This window comes from Pelmatolapia mariae, linkage group LG23 (genome assembly GCF_036321145.2).
Source record: "Pelmatolapia mariae isolate MD_Pm_ZW linkage group LG23, Pm_UMD_F_2, whole genome shotgun sequence".
In the NCBI taxonomy this organism is placed as follows: Eukaryota; Metazoa; Chordata; class Actinopteri; order Cichliformes; family Cichlidae; genus Pelmatolapia; species Pelmatolapia mariae.
In genome coordinates, this window is record NC_086246.1 from 25,660,860 (window position 1) to 25,684,442 (window position 23,583).

Consider the following 23,583-nt stretch of genomic DNA (forward strand, 5'->3'; position numbering starts at 1 on the left):
TGGAGAAGACTCTTGAGTTTTTCTGATAAACCGACAAAACGGGATGACAGTGTTGTTGCATTTATCTTTCTGATCCTCTCTAGTTGGTGTCTGATCTCCTTTTCTGTGCCTCTTTGCTGACTTGATGAAAGCCCAATTAGGATAACCACATGTTTTAAGAGCCTCCTTAACATGTATGCGTTCCCCCTTTTTGCTTTCAGGCTTAAAGGGAACTTTCTGCCTGGTGGTGTAGGGTCCTGATTACTCCAAATTTGTGTTCCAGAGGGTGGTGGGAGTCAAAGAGGAGGTACTGGTCCGTATGTGTGGGCTTTCGGTAAACTTCAATGTTGAGGTTCCTATTCCCTTCAATGCGCATGGCACAGTCCAGGAATTGCAAACTGTTATCCTTTGTGTCTTCCCTGGTGAACTTTATGTTTTTATCCACAGCATTAAAAGCCCAGACGCTTTTCTTTCCAAGCTCTTTAGACCAGTATGTTGGTTTGTTCTCTGCCAATGGCATGTATTGATGTGCCACCTCTACCTGTGCAACATCTGTAGGGCCCACTAGATGTCAACATTCCACCACAGGTACAGTTTTACTTTTGCGCCTTTTATGCGCAAGTATTACCGTGATGATACGTAATTACAATCGGAAGTTCATTTTCTTGGGTCTGTCTCTTTTCTTTAATGCCAGAGGCTCTGATAAGTTGTGTTAATGAAAAACGTTGTGACATGTGAACCCCACAGGCGTCACAGCCATGGTTCATGAAACCTGATCTGCATTGCCTGAAGGGGTGGATCTGTACAATGAAAGGTTTGTAATCAAACTGCGCTCCAAGCATATAAATACGCACACGCTCTGTTGCACACACACAATCGGCTCTTTCACACAGCGCTTCCACTATGGGCTCCCGGGCTGCTGCAACCTGGTACCGCTGCCTCCCAGCGCTCTGCTCCGGGACAGCGCTTCGGGTCGCTCCGGTGCTCAGACCCGCACCCTTCGCTTCCACCCCGGGCAGAAGAAACCTGAACGTGCAGACAGCAACTGAGGCGGTTAAGCTGAAGAGCATTGATGACTTACCGGGGCCCAGCCGGTCCACCACTATGTACTGGCTGTTGGTCAAAGGATACGCGGAAAAGATGCACTTACTGCAGGTACTGGAAAAGAATTTAGTGGCTTAAAAAAACAACAACAACGTTTTTTAACTGTTTGTACATTTGCACTAAAGAGTAGAACAAGTGTGAGATGACCTTCAGCCGACAACAAAAACTGTTTCCACGGCTGCTGCTAGTGTTTCGAGAAAACGCATTCAGGGATGTTACTTTCTTTCAAACTTTTTGGCTTTTTGTTCACTTTTATTTCTATTGGCTCGATTTTGTATGTCCGGCCAGAATGAAAAGAATTCGCAAACAGTTGCCGCCAGGGTGATCGACCCATGCAAACTAAATGTGGGACAGAGAGAATGTTTGTGTGGAGGAATACTTTTAGGTGGTTTCATTTAAACATTTTACTTAGTTTAGATGTATGACCTAAAATTAAACAGGTTTGGTATTAAGTTTTTAGCTATAGAATAGTAATTATACAGTATTATCTGAAAGCAGCTTCCCAAATTCCTTCTAAAAAAGCTTTTCAAAGTGTTAATCATATTAATTATTATTTAGATTAATCTATCTAAAAGTAGCTTGAATAAAAGCCTAGTTTTAATTAAATCTAAAAAGTAATGGAATTAGTGATTGTAATTAAACAGATATTCATGTCCTCATTGTCTTTGTTATTGTAAACTACACTTTTAAATAACTCAATTTTGTAGGGCTTACAGAAGCGTCTGTATGGGCCCATCTGGCGCTCCAAGTTTGGCACTTTTGACTTTGTCAATGTGGCGACTCCTGACCTCATTGGTCAAGTGATCCAGCAGGAAGGCCGCTACCCAGTCCGATTTGAGATGCCCCACTGGAAGGAGTACAGGGAGCTGAGGGGCCAGGCCTACGGACTCCACGTAGAGTGAGTGTAGATGATGTCAAAAAAACTTTTATTCATGTGTCCGAAATTCCTTACAAACAGCCAGGGACCCAGAAAGGAACCCAGAGGAGCTCCTCTGACTTATAATAACAAAATGAAAATTTCAAATAGACATTTTTTTCTGACAACATAGTATTTGTATATAGTATTTCATTCTATTGTATATAGTATCTTATTATTATTACCTTATCCTGTTCCAGTTTGCTGCTGTAATTTTGCACTGTCCACTTTCTGCTGTCCCATGTGTGGGACTAATAAAGGCTTATCTTATCTTATCTTATCTTATAAGCTATAAGTAATTCTTCAATTTTTGGAAAAAAAATTTGGTAAAGTTAAGCCCATGTAACAACCTGGTGGATTGTGGAGGCATCCATCGGGTGCTTGTGAAGAATCTCTTTAAGCTAAAAAAATCTGATTTCATAAAAGAATACTGGTGTTCCTCAGGGGTCCTTCATAGTACAGGTATGTATATAAGAACATTTAATGAGAGAAAATGTACAAAAATCTACTGCGGAGTAGTAGAGTAGTAAAGGAGTGCTGAAACTGAAACAGAAACTGGCCAAAAGTTTTTTTTAACAGCCATAATTCTCTAATAAACTTCATCCATCAACTTTTTTTCTGTGTTGTGGGGGTAGCATCCTGTTCTTCTTCTTGTTATTATCCTTTCTCGACAAAACAGCTGATGGCCTATAAAAGAGTCTTGATGATCTCTGCTGATTGATACTGACCATAACATAGAGTTTATAAAGCCATAAATGATAAATTGTCCTTTGATTTTGGCCTTTTTGGTCCTTTTAAGTTTTTTCCCTTTTAATTTTACAGAACAGGACCAGAGTGGTACCGCATCCGCAGTGCCCTGAACCCCAAGATGCTGAAGCTACAGGAGGTATCGGTCTATGCCTCCACCATCCAGCAGGTGATTGGAGATCTGCTGCAACGCATTGAGGTCTTACGAGCTCGCAGTCAGGACCAAGCCACAGTTTTGGACGTGGCAGCTGAGCTCTACAAGTTTGGCTTTGAAGGTGAGAGGGACAGCAACTAATCCCAAAGGGGGTGCAGGTTAGGGTTTGCAACTCTTTTATTTATGTATTTATTAATATTTTATTTACAGGTATATCCTCCATCCTGTTTGAGACCAGACTGGGGTGCCTGCAGGAGGAGATTCCCCATGAAACTCTTCGCTTCATCAAGGCTCTTAACGACATGATGACGTTTGCTGACATGGTGCTTCTCTTCCCACGATGGACCCGCAACATCCTCCCCTTCTGGAAACGCTTTGTTCAGGCCTGGGATGACCTCTATGAAGTAGGTATGTAACAGAAAAAAACACAAAAGGGAAGATTTCTGCTGTTTTGGGTTCGCTTTAAGTTCATTTGTATCTTTAATGTGTTTTCACGGCAGCTCAGACGCTCATCGACAGGAGAATGGCTGAAATTGAAGCTCAGGTGAGCCGGGGTGAACCTATAGAGGGCATGTACCTGACCTACCTGCTGTCTTCTGGCAAGCTTACCATAGCGGAAGTCTACATAAGCATTACAGAGCTGATGCTGGGAGGAGTCGACACGGTGAGGAAACAAAATGCTGTAGCATCATGCGTCTCTTCTTCATCCATTCGTTCACTATTGGTAGAAAGGAAACATTTTGGTTAACTGTCACAGTTTGACCTGCTCCAAAATGCCTTTTATTTTTACTTTTTATTCTGTAAACCAGCAGTTACTGACATCTTTTAAGATTAGTGGGTCAAAAAATGAGCAGAATTAGGGAGTGGGTGTCTGCTAACATGAATTAATACAGTGTAAGCACATGATTAAACTTGTTTGAGAGGTATTGAATGGAGAATCAATATATTTTGATTGAGTGATCTTTGTTAGAAACTGATGAGGGCTGTGTGGTGGTGTTGGCAGACAGCAGTGAGACAGGTGGAGCTCATTCTGGATTCATCCAGAGAAGCCAGAGATTTAGTTTACATTGTGAACTAATCTCTGAGTAGAGATCATGAGCTTGCAATAAAAATGAACTTGGTTGCCTGAAATGACCATCTTACATGACTTGTGCTGGCCCTCCCTTCTCCCTCCAATTCCTGGTATGAACCTTGGCTAAGCTTAATCAAGACACCAGTATAAGTAAAGGCCAGAATGTGTGGGACATTCTCTAAACATGCATCACTCTGAAGGGTCAGAAGATGGAAGCAATGTTTCGACACCATGCTCACAGTTTGAAGCCATCTGCTCTTGCACACCCAATCTGATAATGTCTCACCTTCCAGTTCCAAAATTAACACTCTTAATGACAGTCATCACAGACACAGACACATGTGGCGTGCTTTTTAGGCTTAGACTTAGTACAATTTGCAGCAAATTGTGCCAAAAACATTTATGTGATTCATTTAAATATTATCCTCCCAAGATTTTGCACTCTGTAAAGGGAAAAAGAATCAAAAAGCATATAAGATCGAAATATCAGTTTGACAGCCATGAAAATGCAGTTTGGTTTATTGGCTCTCATCCATGAGATGCGTTTTACTTTTTAACCAGATTCGTTGATTGCAAATACGTAATTTCTTCACAGAGTATCCCTCTGGGAGTGCTCTGAGCGATCTAAGACCACTGGCTTGTATTGACAGCACCACTCCCTCTAGACCTGTCCCAACATCAGCAGTGCATGCTGTTGAATGCCCGTTTACTCAACAATAAAGCACCACTTGTCTGAAATACAATTACTGACAGAAACAGTGGACTTGTGTGTTTGCAGCCATTTCCCTGTTGCCGGGTTTAAAAATGGTGGATTTGCTTCTTGTGAAGGAATTATTCTCATGACTCATCCAGTGACTTCACTCCCCCACCAATCAGTGGCATGCAGTCTTTTGATGTCACCTTTCTGGCACATTTAACAGCATATCCAGCAGCCTCAACTCCCTTGACCCGCTCAAAACAGTCTCTTTTACCTGCTCTGGCCTATGGTTCACTATGGACGTCCGTGCCCTAAAGACCACCTCCCGCTGATTTTAGAAGATCCATAGCCTTATAGAGATCATGTGAGGTCCTGTAAAGAAACTCTCTCTCTCCAGGCCAAGACTTATTATTACTCTTCCCTCATTTGTCATCAGCAAAGCCAATCCAGACTGCTGGACCGGCTACTTCACCCCCTTGATCCACCTCATCCTTCAGGTGCCCCTGACCTCTGCTACGACTTTCTTGATGTCTTCTGAGAAAAGTTAATTCTATCCATCAGCAGCTTGTGACAGTTACACATTAACAAATTTCCCACCTGTGGGACTAATAAAGGTCATCTTATCTTATCTTATCTTATCTTATCTTATCTTATCGGCTTCAGGATTTCATCCCACCTTGTGGGATGCTCTTTTTCCTTTTTCTCCTCTGGATTCCTCGTAGGTCACCAAGTGGATCTCTCAGGCCAAAGCCTCCACATGCACTCTGGACCCCATGCAGACACCATTGGTCAAAACATGTCTGTGGCCACATATAGATGATGTCGTCATCTCTTCCTGTTACGACCCAGCTCTGCTAGGGGACAGGGGAGGTAACATAAACGAGACCCTCACAAGGGAGATCATTTAAGGCAAAGTTTCATTTACAGAAAAAAACTCAGAACTGAAAACCGATACCGAACCACTAGGAAAATAACCAATACAAAAATAACTTGCTCTTGTACGAGTAGAAATTAAAGCTAGCCTCACGGGCAGTAACACAACTAAATACTATCCACATAAATTCCACACATTAAACAGAGTTTCACAAGCAAGGTTCACAGACAGAAGCATATGGGGCAAACTGCACATTCAGTCCAAAGCAGCAGCCCCTGAATGAATGTTCATCAGCCTTTTGTAGAACACAGGTGAGTACAATCAGTCGCTGATTGGTCCCTTTCCCTGGACGTGCAAACCACTGGTCCTCAGGCATCCAGTTGTCTGTGTGGATTGTCACATCCGAATTTACATGCAGGAAGGCTAGCACGGGTTCCCAGCCAGCCAATCGTCTGCTGGTGCTGGCACGCTTGAATTTGCTTGTAGGAAGCTGGCTCACTTCTTCCGAGGCCAGGGGCCGTAGCACTTCCCTGGTGTCTGAAGTGGTTCCCTCAGTTTTCAAAACCGCATAAGTGACTCCTGTCCTCAAGAAGCTAGATCTGGAGCAAAACAACCTTAACCATTACTGACCCAACTCTTCAAAAGAACAGAGCCCAGCCAACTGTATCAACATGTCCAACCAAGAGCTTTATGAAGCCTTCCAGTCTGGCTTCAGAGCATACCACAGCACTTGGCTGTTACTTGTTTTGATGAGAACAGTCTTTCTCATTGCTGCTGACCCTAGCCACATTAGCATCCTCAACCTTATGGCCTTATCTACCTTTGACATGTTTTTTCCTCCTTTCCTTCTTTCACATCTGTCTGACTATCTCGTACCCACTAGTACAGCACTCTCCTGGCTTCCGTTGTGTCCAACCAAACACAATGGAAGGCCCTTGCTCTGCCGCTGCCCTGGTTAACCAAGGTGTGTCTCAAGGTTCTGTGCTTGGACCATTTCTCTTCATTTACATGATCCCCCTTGGCTAGATCATTTGTCGCCGTGGTCTCTGTTTCCGTTCCTATGCTAATGACCCTAAACTTTATCAGTACCAAACCTATCACACTCCATAGTCACTTGTCAGCTGTCTGAAATTAAAACAAGGATGTCATCTAATTTACTCAAGCTCAAAAGTAATGAAATAGATCTCCTAATTGTGACCCCCCAAGGCTGTATTCTAGAAGACTGGAATTTTACTCCTTGACAGGCAATGATGGCAAAGATATTCAAAGCTCATCTTGTCCAGTACAAACCTTAAGTTATTATTATTATTATTATTATTATTAATAAACAAATGTGTCTGGATTTTATTCATTTTTTAATAAGATTATGGACTTAGATGATAAATTCCATCCTTTTTTAACACTTTTATGCTGAGAAAGAGAGTGGTAATCCTCTTCCTACCTTTACTTTTAAAATGACTCAGCCTCTCTGATTCTCCTTTTTTAAAAGATCATGTTACTGACCACTTTTAACGTCATCAGCTCTAAGAGGTGTTTGTTGCCAGTGTGCAAACTCTTTAAGAAACAGGGTCTGCGACATGCGACCTACACCCCTCAGCAACACAATTATTTGTGCCTTATTTGACACTGAATCTGCTAGCTGAACCTTTATTTTATTTTCCTGTGTGGACTCATTGTTAAACTGTCTCCAGGCAGTTGACAGTCATCTCCGTCTTTCCCACAGGAGATTGTGTTAGATTCTGATATTTGGGACGTATGAGTGAGGAAAGCGGTTATTCATCCATATTACGTTACATTGCAAAATAACCAAACCTTTTCCAAACATGTTCGCATCTTATATGCAACGAACAACAAAGAAGATACAGATAACCTCTGTGTTGCTCATGTAGAGAACCTAAAAGACTGCCATAGCTCATTTAGCACACAAAATTCAAGGTGTGGACTTGTTTGTCTTGACTTCAGTCTGACTCAAGCTTTTCAGCCTCTCACTCAACCTACACCTCCACCACAACCATGTAAGCTTTGATTCATAATAGCAATAACACTAGATTTCCAGCTCTGTGTCCTCTTGAGACAGGTCGACAGAAACCGACGGCCTGCACTGACTGAAATCAGTCAGTTAGATTTAATGGTGAGAAAACCAGCAGCAGTGATTTGTTTTTGTTTTACCCAGCAATGTTTTCATGTGAGAAGCGAACACACATTACTTACAGCAAAATTGTTTCAGTTTTGCCCGAGGAAAACAAAACCTCTGGTATTCAAAACAGACACGAGCCCAGTAGGGATCACATCTGGTACGGCACGTACAGCAAGCTGTCACAGAGCCCGTTTGACGGCATTCCCTGGTGAGGTTCAGGCTTGTCCCCATCCTTTGCCACAAGCAGCAAGTTGGAGGTTTGCGTAATCCAGACATCTTGGTTATCCAAGGTGGGCAAAGATAAAGCTCACACCGTTTAATCAGTATTTGTACGCTGTGCTTGTGATAGGGGAAAAGTAACAGGCTGATCTTAAGGTTAACTTAAAAGGAAGGAAGATAGGGTCCATTATTTTAAGAAGTTTCCTTTTCACATACAGCAAATTTCATGATTCATCCTGTAAAATAGTCTTTTCTATTTTTTAAATCAAGTGAAGAAGATTGGCTTTCAATCAAGCCATCTTCTTTTTAAGATAAAAGGGTTGGTGAACGAGATGAAAATGTGGTGAGGAGATAGTGACTTTGGGTTTTAAGATAAGATGTGGCTGTTCCTGAAACATTGTTGATTGTTTGTGCTCACAGATGGGAAAGCAAATTCCAGAAGACTAGAAATAATTGTTTTTCTAGTTTTTACTGTGTGCCTTTCTCTGTTTGCACTTCCTTTCTTATCTTCGCCGTTCTAGTGAAGTAAAGGCTAAAGAGCCCCCCAAAAACATGAATACTTTTTAGACTGCAGTTTCTTGGGTGGACCAACTTTGTGAGTGTGAAATCTGAGTTGAGCGGACACTGCTGATTCAAATTCTCACTGGGAATTTGGCAATTACAAATTCAGACCTATTCAGGAATGCACCAATAGAAACTTTTTAGTAAGCCAAAAGGTCCTTTGAGTTGAGTTTGAGTTGGCTTCAGTATGGTGTCCAGAAACCTTAATGCCTGTTTTTTATACCTAAGGAGTCTGCTTCACCCCTAAGCTTTATAGTAAGAGTAGATTAGTCTATATAGCACTTTTCTAGACAATATTTCCAAGCTGTATTGAAATTAGTTGAAGTTTTCCAGGGCGGTTTCCAACCTGAGTAAATTACAAAGGAAAAAGAGATTAATATAAAAAAATAAGTCAAAAAATATAATTGAGAGAAGTATACACAAAATTATTAAATATTTCCCCCTTGGTAACAAGAAAAATGTGGAAGAAGAAGAAGAAATCATAGTAACAAGAATGATAAGGGAGGGAGCCTGTTTACTGGGGTGTGTGAGTGTGTGTTGCAAGGACGTGCCTTTAAGGTGTATGAATGTGCCAGACAATGATTATTGGGGAGTGTCGTGTTGAATCTCATTAATCTTATGTCATACTGAGTTGGGTTTGACCTCATGAGTGAAGCGGAGCTGTTTGCCTCGGCCTTGGAGTGTGAAACTTGAGTGAATTGCTTATTTTGCTTCTGATGTAAGTGATTGCTGCTGAATGAGGGAGAGAGATGTAGTCTGACCCAGCATGTATGTGAATGTAACAAAGCCAAGCCAGAAATATCTAAAGTCTGCAGTCATACTGGTATTTGAATGTAACAGAGCAGATGTTTATTGAACTGAAGCTAATGCAAAGCAGTGCATAGAGGGGAGAGTCTCAATACAAGGATGTTAGAGTGTTACATTTATAGTGAGCTTATTCATTGTCTTAAGACTACTGTGAACTGAGAACCTACACAAACATTCACAGATTTCAGGTCTTATAGTGCAGTAGTTTCTCACATGCCACCCTGTTTACATTTTCAGGTATTAGAAGCTAACCTCATGCTGTGTGTTTAGACTGGAGGTTACTTTTAGTTCAGTTCAGATGGTTCGTGCCACCCAGCTGCTGAGCTCAGAAGTGTGAAGGAGGTGCACACAGAGTAAAAAGGAATTATTTTAGCAGGATGGGGAAGAAAAATTATCCCTGCAACTGCCGAGTAAACATCACAAAGAGACACTATAGTGTTTTTTGTGTTGTAAGCATTGATGTACATCAGGAGTGGCCAACTCCAGGCCTCGAGGGCCGGTGTCCTGCAGGTTTTAGATCTCACCCTGGGTCAACACACCTGAATCAAATGATTAGTTCATTACCAGGCCTCTGGAGAACTTCAAGACATGTTGAGGAGGTAATTTAGCCATTATATCAGCTGTGATGGATAAAGGACACATCTAAAACCTGCAGGACACCGGCTCTTGAGGCCTGGAGTTGGCCACCCCTGATGTACATCAATAACTTGCACGGTAATAATCGTTTTAGGTTTTTTGTGATGTTTTTACCTCTTAATTTTTACCTACGTATCTACTCAACCGCTTCCATTTTTCTCCCACCTGACTCCAGACGTCCAACACCTTGTCGTGGGCTTTGTATCACTTAGCGAGAGACAGCAGGGCTCAGGATCGACTTTACAGCGAGGTGAATTCGGTTTGTCCTGACAAGCGGGAGCCAACCATGGACGACCTGAGCAGGATGCCCTTCCTGAAGGCCGTCATAAAGGAGACATTACGGTGAGCTGACAGCTATTTGCGTCTGTCTCTCAAAGGAGTCAAGTTTTTCTTAACCGTAAGCATTTTAACCAAAGACCTGATGGTTTTAAAAACAAGTCTGTAATTCATAAATGATCTACAAACACGTGGTGTATTTTGCAACTGCATGCTGGAAATCATCGGGTTGGTGTTTTGCACTGAATGTTTTCAAAATGTGGCTGTCCACTCATCCAAACTACACAAGTGAGAGATGTGAAGTCATTCGTGACAGTTTGAGTTTGAGACAAGCAGTAACAAGATTTTGTGAAAGCTGGGATTTTTTGGATGCCTCTCGTTTACTTCACATCCCTCCAAGGATTTGGAGGGATGAGAAATTTCAGTGAGTGCCAAAGCTTCTAATGTAAGTTTTCACACACAGGTGCTAAATCCTGCTGGAAGACTGAACTGGCAACTTCATGAAGGTTGCCAACAGAATGACAAAAAGTGCTCTGAAACCTTCTGGTAGACAGCAGAGTTGAATTTGGACATGATAGAAGGAATAGTTCTCCAGGCTTCTTGAAGGACATTCAAAGCTCTTCTTTGGATGTTTCTGCCTTTTGTTCTGTTCTCTGTCAACATGATCCCACACTGCTTCAATAATGCTGAGATCCAGGCTCTGGGGAGGCCGATGCATGACTGATAGTGTTCCACTGTTTGTTTTTCTATCCAGGTTTGATTTTACTGTATTAGCAGTGTGTTTGGCGTCATTGTCTTGATGAAAGATGAAGCTGCTGTCAAACCGATGCTTTCCAGCACTTTTAAAGCCCTTTGGAAGCAAATTATAGAGAAATGAGGGTTGGCTCAGGACTTTTATAGAGTATTTTATGAGAATGGCCAAACCCAGCAATGTCAAACTGTTTTAAGATCACTTACTTAGACAAGTCAGAGCTGCATTAAGAGCAACATGTGGTTAAATCAAGTTTTAGTCTTAATAAAATCGTGCTTTTGTAGCCCTATGCCTCAGTTCCACAGGTTATAAGCGTCAGGATGTTTAGTAGTAAAAGTTCGTTCTGAGGAAGTTCAAATCTGTGAAAACCTTCAGCTACATATGCATGCTAGTTTTTTTCTTTGAAAATTTGATTAGATGAAGCACACACAGGAAGTTCTCGTGCTGAATATGTTGTTTTGGACTGTTTCCTGCTTCTGTGGGTGCAGAATGGAAACCTGTGTGGTATTTGCAAATATTCAAGTGGCTGCTTGTGTACAAAATGGTTTGCTCAGTGTGTGTCATCACCTTTGAAACTCAAAAAATGCTGTGTTGTTCTTACACTGCCACACACCTTAGATGACTAAATTTCAGAGAGGTGTGTTTTTATGAAAAAAAAAACAAAAACGTAACAATCTCGACGATTACTGATGGCGTTTGCTGTGTTCCCGCTTCTCTGTCGTCTCTGTGACAGACACCTATCAAAAACCCTCGGTAAGCAAATCACATCACAGTAAGAATAAGAGCAAAATACACCTCTGCCAAGGCTGAAAACTCCCTCCATGCCAAACTCAGAATACTGGTGGCATTTTCTTGAGCAATTAAAGACAATAGCATCCTTAAAAAATAAATAAATACATTTTGGTATGTACTTTTAAAGATGTGACACAAAACATTTAATTCTGTTCTGCCTTGCAAGGGTCAAGACTTCTGCCACAAACCCCTGGTGACGGATCCAGTTTCTCCAGTCACTTCTAACTTGGACCAAGTCCACCTCTGGTAGCATATTACAGGAAAATGTGTGCTCGAGTTCCTGAGAAATCCCACAGACATCCTCTGTGGCGGTAATGCTCATCTGTGGTGGAGTGATGGTGCCTTTCCAACATGGTTTGGTCCAACTCTGACCTCAAACATTTACTGGTGACTCTGATCATGACACAACAGGAAAATGAAGCTTATCTTTTGAGTTTTCACTGATTAACTTTGTCCTCCTTTTACAAGTTGAACTTTATTCTCAATCAGTGGATTAAGTTCTTTCTAACTAACAGTGACTTCAGGGTCAAACATGGGTCAGAAAATGAAGAATAATACTAAGTAAGCAATTCTTAAGCCACATAGCTGTGTCATTATTTCTTTCCTTTTTAAAAAATTTAAATCAATCATGACAGTGACAATGCCAGAGTCAAAAAATCCTTCAGGATTATTTGCATTTTGCACTCATTGCAACAGGTTTTATCCCACAGAGGGCGATGATTTGATTCAGCCTGCATCATTAAGAGGGGTAAAGGTTCACAAGGTTACAGTTACATATTTCAGTGTTTTTGCACTTTGAAGGTCTTGTACGAATTGATTTATTGCGCATGACCTCTTGTGACCCATCCCCAACAACTTCATGTTCCACACTTAATGAACTGCTCTGTGGAGAAGCAGCTGTGGCTGGAGCTTTTAGAAAAAAACAAGTCCAAATCTGCCCGGAAAGCTACCTGTGTACTTATTTGCATGCAGTTTTTTTTGGCCTCGGTGGAGCTCTGTCTGACCGCCCTTCTAGTTTAAAAGCAGTTGTACGGTGGTGGTGGTGTTTTCTTTATTTTCTGTGTTTATAGTTAAGCTGTTCCAGCCAGATTGGTAGTGTTATGAAGGGCAGGTCATGCTCAGTGAGAACCATCGCTAAATTAAAGCTGGTTTTATCTGTAAAGGACAAACTGTTTTCCAATAGTCTGCTCTGACCCGTCCAGTTCTCCCATCTGTAACACAATACCTCCATGCATACACAATGTTTTCACAGGACTCTGTGCACCCATGTGGAAAGCGAAGTACCCGCCATCATTCAGTAGCTTTTAGGAGGAATAACTTGCATTAATGGTTTCCTTTATGATTTTATCAGTCGCTCACATCGTTGTGGAGGCCCAGTCTTCTTTAGTTCATTGAGATTTGAGGTCATTTGTTTATGCACAGTTCTCTTAAGGTCAACAGCATCAGTCAGGTTCGGGTCTGGAGTTTGACTGGACCACTGCTGTGCTTGGGATCATTGTCCTGTTGCGTGACCCAGTTTCAGCCAAGCTTGAAGTGTCAGACAGATATCCTCAGGTTTGACTCTAGAATATTTTGGTATACAGAGGACCTCATGGTTGACTCATTTACTGTAAAACAAACCCAAATCATCACCCCTCCACCATCGTGCTGACAGCTCGTATGTAGGTGTTTTGCTCTTATATGCTGTGTTAGGTTTTGTGCATTTTGGCCAAACGTCTCTACTTTGGTCTCGTCTGTTCTCACGCTGTGGAAAAAATTAGTTCCTACACTAAATTACCGTCAGATTTATGAAACGTGTACTGGTCTATTTTCTTCTTAAAACTGTGCTTATGTTATCAGTCAATCAAGTCAGAATCATTTAGAATCAACAGCCTTTGTGCTATGGAACGCCAGGACTGACATAATGAATTAATTAAATACACCATTAAATAATTAATTAAATGTGGCAATAATGAATTAAAATGGGAAATAATTAATTAAATAAATATTTACACACGCATTTAATTAATTAATTAATGACACATTTAATTAATTATTTAATGGTGTATTTAATTAATTTATTATGGCAGTCCTTGCATTCCATATTGTGCAACCTCCATGCAATTTGCATATCATCTGCAGATTGCTCCGCCCCCATTTATCTATCAATCAATCAATCAATCAATCAAAATTTATTTATATAGCATGTTTAAAAACAACAATGTTGATCAAAGTGCTTCACAAATTAGGAGCGAAGAAAATAATTTACCAACAGCAACACAAAATAGAAACCAGCCAAATGATAGTCAACTACCTTAAGTCAAAGCCAAAGTAAAAAGATGAGTCTTTAAGCGAGATTTAAAAGCCTGAATAGACTCGGAAGTGTGAATGGTAATAGGGAGATTGTTCCATCCTCTAGGTGCTGTGATAGTGAAGGCACGATCGCCTCTGGTTTTAATCCTCGACCTAGGTTGCATTAAGAGCATCTGGTTAGAAGATCTTAGTGCTTTTTTTTGGGTTATACAAATGGAGAAGTTCTATTAAACAGCTAGGCGCCATATTATTTAAAATTTTATAAGTGAGTAAAAGAGTAAAATGATCATACATTCTGACACCTGTTAAAAGGCTGAACCACGTATTGTACCATGTATGGAGAAAGCAGTGACAACGTTGTAAGAGGCCTGCACCTCTAAGGCTAGAAATAAGAAAAAAGTCTGACGACTGTAGAAAATTCAATAATAGAGTGCAGCAGAAAGAGCTGAGTATATCTCCATTTTCACTCTCACCTATGGTCACAAGCTTTGGGTTGTGACAGAAAGAATGAGCTTGCGGATACAGCCGACAGAAATGAGCTTTTCCTTAATGATAGTATTTAATTTTCATTGCATGCATTTTTTTTTTATTCTTTTTGCAATTCTGAGCATCTTGTGGCTTATGGTGTTTAGAAAAAACTCTAAATAATAACCAAAAGGTATGAATATTGTTGTTGTTATTATTAATATTTATGCTGCCGCAGAGTCACTTGTGGTTTATAGAGTATTTAAAAGTAGAATGGGAGGCTGAGCCTTCAGCTTTCAGGCCCCTTTTCTGTGGAACCAGGTCCCAGTGGAAGCAGTAATGCTGGACTGCATGTGATTATGAGAATAGTTTTCCAATGACTGTTCACTATTCACTTCGTCCACTTCCACGCTTTTCTATTTACAGCTCCTAGACTTCTAACTGTTACAAACAAAATAGATTATATGTATCCTGGTACATGCAGAATTAATTTGAAAATATTATTTACATATTTTGTCTTTGAGTCACTGTGACCAGCTTCTATTTTCCCCTCTAGCCATTTAAATCAAACTGACTTAATGTCACATCCTGAACAGATCGTCGGTCAGTGTCAGAGTTGTTTGTAATTTGTTATTCATGTGGGTTCTTCATATTTATGTCCTTGGAACACTAATAAATTTGGCTCCAGCACTAAACAGTTGTACTTGTCTTTCAGGTCAGGGTAAATGCATTCAGACTGGTCTACACAGTATTTTTTCCACTCTTCTTCCATTTGGTTCTGCTTTGTTTCTCTCTTGCCTTCTGTTTGAATTTATTTATTTATTTTTTTGGTCAAAGCACTTTAGAAGGTGCTTTATACAAAAAGGTTATTTCAGTTAAAAGAAATCAATAAGAAGAGATCATTTCAAGGAAGTGATTTCCTGATTAATTCATTTACTGAAATAAAGAGTTTGAGTCTGATTAGACTTTGATGACGCTCCATAGCAGAGCGAAGTGTACCGAGGGTCTGTCCAGGGTCTGTGGAGTACACTTAAATTACCACATATGTTAGAATTTAACTGTCAAGTCTCATTTTTGTAGAGCTCTTGTACATAAGAAACGCTGATTGTTTGGTTCTGGGGGAATTCATTTTTAAAGGGATGCTGTCACTGCTCTGAATACACCGTGATGATCTAATGAACTTCCTCAGTTGAGTGTTTCTTCCAGGTTTTTGTGAATTCTGAAATAGTTAATGGTTTCTAAGACTGTCTCTACTTAACAATAAAGAGCAGAAGAAGAAGCAGAACCCCCACCCATGAGGGGCAGCCAATCAGAAGAAAGTTCTGTGGAGGTTTAGAGGTTTGTTTCAGACATAGGGTTGACTGGGGCATGCTCTGAGGCACGATATAAGACAATTAACCCTTTTTTTTTTTTTTTTTAAACTGTGAGTCATGCAAAGCTCCTCTAGTAGAGAAAGAATGAAAACACCTAGTTGGAAGTGAGCTGAATCAGCCCTCTTTCAGTAAACATCTGCCCTTTTTGGCTGTGGCCTCATGTATTTTATCCATCTTCTGATGCAGTTTACGCAAAAACCAACATGTCAGCTGCGATTGATTACAAAGCTGGAAACATATCTCATGTCTTATTGGAGGCTGATTTGTTTCTTTCTTCCTCAACCAGCCTGTATCCAGTGGTTCCTGGAAACGGACGCTTTGTTTCGGAGAACGAGGTGATTCTGGATAACTACTGGTTCCCAAAGAAGGTAGGAAGACACGGTTACACACATACACTCGTATGTCTTTAAGCATCTCTCTAAAATAAGCCGTCTTTTTCCAGACTCATTTCCATCTGTGCCATTATGAAGCCTGCCACGATGAGTCCGAGTTCACAAATGCAGAGCACTTCCTCCCAGAGCGGTGGTTTCGCAGTGACTCGCCAAATAGCCGCAGCGACAGAGCCAGACCCGGCTTCTATCAGCATAACCCTTACAGCTTCATCCCGTTTGGCGTCGGGGTGCGAGCCTGTGTGGGGAAGAGGGTGGCAGAGATGGAGATGCACTTTGCTCTGTCCAGGGTGAGTAATGCAAAGCTGCTCTCTCCTGGATAGTACTTTTTTAAGGGTACCTTTTGTACCCTCTGCACAATCTTTGCACACAGTGGGGCAGCTGCGTTCCTTGGCAGGATTGCCCTTTTCCAGCCTCCCTCTCCTGCTTATAGAAAGCACCATGTGGCAGAAACTGGTATTGCATGAAAGTATAGCCCAGCTAGTTTGACTTGAGTTAACATTCCTTTAACCCAGAACACTGTTGTAGTTTCTTCACTTTCTATTGATAGTATTAGGTAATTTTGAAAGATTGTTGGCTTTTTCTCTGGGTTTTTTTTTGTATTATTGTAGGTTTTAACTTACAATATAAAGCATCTGAATTGAATTGAATGGAAATATTCAAAAACATTTTTAAACCCAGGACTTTTAAATAAGTACCTCTTTCTAATATAACTAAGAATAAATGCTGAGAGTGACACTAGATGTTCTCTCCAAGTGAAGGCAGCTGCAGTACCTTGTCTTTCTGCAGTCTGCAGATGCTGGCTGAGCAGCAGGAAATTGATAAACTGGAAATAAAAACAGTCCTTAGAGGGAAATAAAAATAAGAAAAGCTGCAAGAAGGAATTTCTACAAACCCCACGTTTCGTAATTATGACTGATTGCCAAAAGAAAAAAAAAAAGATGAATGCCAAACAAAATAGAAAAGCTCCTTCTTTTGGAGCTCCAGCACTTGAATGCACTGAGACATGTTGTATCACTTCCCTTGTATTGTCTTATCTTTACCACTAAGGACATCTACAGGCTGTTGAATACTTATGAAGAAGTCGGCTGGCTTAAAGTGACATTTCAGGCTTCTGTTAAAGGTCAGCGCCTTTAGAGCGCCACAGATTTGTATTCTTAACCTTTTTAGTTCATATTTAAACGGCGAACGGTCACGGCAGATGGCTGCCTCTCCCTGAGCTGGGTTCTGCTGGATGTTTCTTCCTTTTAAAAGGGACTTCTTCCTTTCCAGTGTTGCCAAGTGCGTGCTCAGAGGCAGTCTTTTGATTGGAACACAAAAACATCATTTTAAAAGAGTAGCGTTTTAAAAAGGAAGGCGAAAGCTCAGAGGGGGAAACCCAGGTTTTTAAAGGGCTGAGCTGGAGCAAAATGACAAAGCCTGACATTTATTATGGATGATAAATATTGTGTAAGTTTGGGCGCTGATGTTGTGGGAAGGCAAACATCTGCTCATCTGCACGAGCCTGGACTCTACACACTGATGCAACCTTGTTGCGCTTTAGGGCATTATTCTTTTCATCGACAGATTGCCTAATCTTAAATAATCCGTCTCAGCTTGTTGAAATTTCTATAACTACGACCTCTTATATCTGTATTCAAGTCATGTCATAGATATGAGCATATGAAAACAGATGTGCTGAAGAATGTTTGGGCTGCTTTCAGAGATGAGAATCTCCTTGTGGTTTGTGTGTTTTGACATTTTCAAAAGCCAGGTTGCCTAATTAGCCTTTTAATGCAAACATCAGTCTTGGTGGTTGTGGGCAGTGTTGTTCTGTTTTCGTGTTAAAAACAATTTTAACCCAATAGGTTCAACTGTTTACAAAGTGAATTTATAAAGAAAGGAGAAGTGCAGTTTAATGCACTTTTAGTATATATGTTATGTTCTGCAAATCAACAGAGTAAATAACTTAGGTAATCAAACTTTTAGCTATAATATTTGTGTGCGTGTGTGAATTCTACTGAAAAAGCCGGCATGTCCTCGTCTGAGCTTTCACTCTCCTACTGTAATGTTTGGCCCTCCTCCACCTCGTCTCATGCCAACAACAAATCAAACTCCCCTTCTAAAAATTCTGATTATTCCAGAGGTTGTTATTTTTCCCCTTATCAGAGACATCAAGATGATTTATAACTTTGATCTTGAAGAATTTGTCTTGGCTTATTGATTTGACCGTATGTCATGGTCCCAGGGTATCCGAGTCCTGCCACACACAAAGCTCTGGTAAATAATGCTTTTAGTTTTAAGAGATGAGCACTTCCCTTTGGTTTGTGTTTTGATATTTCCTGACATCTGGTTTCTTTCACCCAATTTCATTACAATTAAATTCAACTGAGGAGGATATTATTTCTCCTTCTACATACTGTAGTGAAAAAAAACTTCAGAGCCCTAGCTTACACATTGCTTCTTATCCATAATGGGTGTGAGCCTTCATTTGTCCGTGCTCAGGCTGCTTGAAATCTGGTAAACCCTTTGAGCTTTCTCCTTCCTGTTCTAATAGCCGGCCCTCCTCCACATCATCCCCAGATAGCTATTCGTCTGACTTCCCTTCTACAATTCTGGGTAAAACCCTTTCTCTCAGTCACAAGTGGGAGATACTAAGTCCTGCTGTCCAGTACAAAGGACAGCAAATAAAAGTTTGGCATTGAAAGTGTTAAAATGACTGCAGATTTCTGAAATCCTACTAAATTGAAGATAATCTAATATCGAAAAAACAGTTTGTGTTTTACCAATACAATCACAATGTCATATGGCTTAACCTCCCTTACGGCCATAAAATGTGGAAGCTGCAATTTCCATTATTTTGAAAAGAAAGTTAGCACAACCTCCACAAATGTGGCATCAATAGAAAGCCCAGGATTTTACAGATACAGATACAGTGCGTAGATTTTGGTTGATGTAGAGGTCTCCGACTTATAAACCTCACATCAACAAATTAAGGAAAAGCATAATAGGTCTACTTCAAAAAAATTGTGTTGTGCAGGGAAGGTCTTTCTGAAATGAGGCTGCAAGTGTCTTAGTGTTATGTTGAAAGGTAATATAATCATTTTAAAAAGATCTTAAATTTTCTAAGCTGTGGTCTTAAAAATTGCATTAACTCGCTTGTTTTCATAATTTGTGCAGATAATGTCATTGTAATTTTATTCTTAAGAATTTAATCATTTTTAAGACATCCATATGTCCTATAATTAACAGAGGAAGCAGCCGATTTATGGGCTAAGGAGACTAAAATCTAAAAAAAAAATTTTCTTTAACACAGTCCTGCTATTGCTCTGCAGCTGATGCAGCATTACGAGATCCAGCCTGAAGATGGTGCACCGACCGTGGAGGCCAAAACTCGGACGCTGCTCATCCCCGCTAAGCCCATCAACCTGCGCTTCGTCCCCAGAGCCTGAAGATGGCGCCAGTGTTGGCAAGCAGCTCGTGCATTCATAATAAAAGTGCTCCCAGAAGTTTCTTTCTCAGTGTAACTTTAGAGTTTGAGCAACAGGCTGAAACTGCACAGAGGTACAAATGAGTAATTAGATAAAAATTTAAGGCCATTTCTGGTGTTTGCCAATCTGGGTGTGGCGCACTAACGCATCTGAGCCTTCATGGTGCAGATTCCTGTCAGCAGCCGCATTTAACAAATTTCAGCAATGAAGGTAGTGAGTAAATCCTCAAGCCAGGTTGACACATGCAGGGATTTCTCTTTAGGAACACATTTAATGGGCACATTTATCATTTTAAAGAAATAAGCTCATAATTTATCTACACATTTATCTTTATATGTATTTCTTTATATTTCCTAGCTAACGTCTGTTATGGTCTTCCTTTATTATTTGATAGTTGTTGTCATTTTAATTAAGATCCCTTCTTAGTGTCCAGTTTTTTTCATGTTTTTTGTGGCTACATTTGTTTTTTTCTGCATGCTTTGTGTCATTTCCTGTTTTGTTTTGGCAATTTCTCTCTCTGTGAGTCCTGACTACCGCCTCACAAAGGAAGTAACGTAACCAAAGAGTCTAAAAAGTTTCCTTCTGAAGGAGAATTCATCAAAAACAAACGAAAACCACAGTGCTCGGAGAATCAGACTGTACTGGGGGACTACTAAAAGTGCATCTTAGTTACTTCACCACATGAATTCCTGATGTTTCATGCAGACTGTAAACGAGGACAGTCGAGAGCCCATCTTAGCTGTCTTAGGGCGAGGCAGGGTACACCTTGGACAGGCCTATTTTACTTCCACTCATTACTTACTTACCATCTTACTTACTTTACTTACTTACATTTTACTTTACATACTTTACTTTCTTTTATTACTTTTGGTCTTTACCTACCTATTGTCTTTCTTTCTTTGCTTACGTTCCTTACTTACATTTTACTTTTGTAAATTATTTCTTACTTTACTTATTTACTTACTTACTTTATTTAACTGCTTACTTATTTTCACAGTTACAGAACATGTTAATGTTAAACCAAAAATATAATATGCAATTATATTAAAATTACATTACATTAAAACTGCAAATTTACCATATGTTATAAAAACAAGAAAAAAACAAATATTTAAAAACCTGCCAAAATCTTTGCTAAAACTACAAATTATATTGTAATTTTTAGGCAAAAAACAAACCGAATTAATGCTTTTATACCCAGATTCGAGCAGGCACACTAAACGTCTCTGAGAAGAAATAAATTAATAAAGTATAATTTTTTTTTTATTTTTAGGAAAAGTAAAGTAATAATATGAATTTGGCACAATCTTGTTGTTGTAAGGTCCTCTGAGCACCGTGCTTCTCTTTTTCCAAACTCCTTCCAATTAATAAATAAATAAACCCTGTTTGCTTTGCTTCCTTTGTGAGTGTTTGCCTACCGTCATTAGTTTAACCTATATATATACATCAATGTACATACAGGTGTGTATGTACATAGACCAACCATATCAGTCTGTATCGTTTATCTTTTTGTTTTCCTGGAATTCTGTTTAGTTTTAGCCCTCTGGTATAGTTCTGGATTTTCTGAGAGTTTTTCAGCAATTAAAGGCATGTTTTTTGTTTTTTTAAACCTCCTTTAGGTTTGTGCATGTGGCTCCTCAGTTTATTAACCCATAACAGTATTTGCAAAACAGATGTTATTAGTTTTTAGTTACTACTCAAGTATAACTTCTTTGCACTGTCAGATCTGAGAGTACACTGGCTGTTAAAGCCGTTTAAACACATTACTTTATTTACTTTCATTAACTTTTACACTGACTTTGAGTTTGACATTGACTTTGGCTAAAGTGAATCTCTGAAGTCTTTGATGATGAACCAGTAAAGTGAAATTCTCCCTTTAAAGTTTTTAAAGATTTTATTTGTGCATGTATTTACACACAAAAGAGCTGTTTTATCTTTCATAAACATATTTGTGCAGGAAGTAATTTAATATTTTCTTCCTCTTTCAGAGAAGCCAGAAAGAGAGAAAAGGGACTTCTCTGCAGAGTTTAGATGTTCACACAAAATTGAACCTAATGCCCAAATCTTGCCTTCTGCATTATATAATCACTGTAATTGTATAACAACGAGTCCTAATATGTGTGTGTGTGTGTGTGTGTGTGTGAAAATGCCTGTCTAACTCCAAGCACTTTGCTTTGCATACCTGTTTTTATTAATCTCTTTGGTGCATATAAAGCTGGAGCAGGTGGGGCTCAAAGCTCAGATGTTGGAAGTGTAAAAAAATACTTATGCAAATGGGTAGTGCACACTGCCCCCTTGTGACAATAAGGAGGAACGGCAGGTTGTTTATATATTTAAAGGTGAGGTTAATAAAATATTTTACACCGATCACTGTTTGTTTTTGCTTTAAGCTCAGCATCAACCACACAGAGGAATAAAGTTGGAGAGTGTGTGAATTTACTGAAGGAAAAACGAATGTTTACCAACTTTCTTAAAATTAATTTAATATTTGTAGTTTGAAGCTCTAGATGCAGACTTTTCTAACTCGGCTCTTCTGTTTTTTTCTTTGCAATGGTTTTGAACAATTACAATATCACATGTAGACGTGGTGATTGTGATCCCAGTAAAGATGAAATGTTTGTGTTTTTTCTAAATAAATCAAGTATTTTCTTTATTTTTGTGATGACTTTTTAATTCACATTCACTGCAGTCTGGCCATTCCCCTTTAACCTCTGACATCACAAGGCTTTGGCTTGGCTGAGTGGATATTTGCGTTAACAGGTAGCTTAACAGATGTAGGTAAGTGTACAGTATTGTGCAAAAGTATTAAGTCACCCCTCAGTTCTTTATATCTTGCTAGGAAAAATGAGAAATAGGTGCAGCTACTGAAACACGAAGCATGCATGAAAATGAGATATATAAGGTAAAAAACAAGCTTGAAAGTCAATATTTGGTGTGACCACCTTTACTCTTCAGCACAGTCTGAACTCTCTTAGGCAGCTTTCTTGTCATGTCTTTAAGTAGTCTTCAGGAATAGTTCTCCAGGCTTCTTGAAGGACATTCAAAGCTCTTCTTTGGATGTTTCTGCCTTTTGTTCTGTTCTCTGTCAACATGATCCCACACTGCTTCAATAATGTTGAGGTCCGGGCTCTGGGGAGACCGATCCTTGACTGATAGTGTTCCACTGTGTTGTGTGTGTTTGTTTGTTTTTTAAATTCAGGTATGTTTTTGTTCATGCCGCTGGTATTTGAGAGTGTGTTTATAAACTCAAAACAAAAACAAGATGTCTCTATCCAAACATCAGTTTTGGCTCTTTAAGCCATTGTTAAAGAATGCAAAGAGAAGGCATGACTGTACATGCACGAGGAAAATCAGGTACATCTACACAGTGTTGCGTGAGTCCTGTGAGGTTTCCCAGTGTGAACGATGCACTGATGTGATATTAAAGAGAGTTACACACAACAGTCTGATTTTTATTTAAGGAGACAGAAGGACAAAGTCTCTTCTCTAAGGACAGATAAGTGAGATTTGAAATGAGAGTTTTTCCAGAGCAATTTTCTCACTTTATAAATTTTTTTATTTTATCTTTTTTTTTTTTGACAATGAGTGACAGTACGCACAATCAAATATCACAAGTAACTGAATCTGACATACAATAAGAGATAAACTTTCTTAACATATCGAACAATTACCTACACTCTTTGGCCCCTTTATTAGGTACACCTTGCTAGTACCAGGTTGGACCGCCTTTTTCCTTGAAAAATGTGATGGGAACATTCTTTAGAGCGTTTGGTCCATATCGACCTGACGGCATCACACAGTTGTTGCAGATTTGTCGACTGCACATCCATGATGTGAATCATCATGTCCCAAATGTGCTCTATTGGCATGGA

General features: G+C 39.8%; 1 protein-coding gene across 1 annotated transcript; it reads left to right on the forward strand.

The window, feature by feature from the left end:
- Positions 1-874: 874 nt before the first annotated feature.
- Positions 875-22,316, forward strand: LOC134619934 (sterol 26-hydroxylase, mitochondrial). Its single transcript, XM_063465709.1, has 9 exons — positions 875-1,134; positions 1,791-1,981; positions 2,822-3,021; positions 3,111-3,308; positions 3,401-3,564; positions 10,079-10,245; positions 16,139-16,220; positions 16,295-16,531; positions 19,556-22,316. The coding sequence occupies exons 1-9, from the start codon at positions 883-885 to the stop codon at positions 19,670-19,672; spliced, it is 1,608 nt and encodes a 535-aa protein (XP_063321779.1). The 5' UTR covers positions 875-882; the 3' UTR covers positions 19,673-22,316.
- The last annotated feature ends 1,267 nt before the right edge of the window (positions 22,317-23,583 follow it).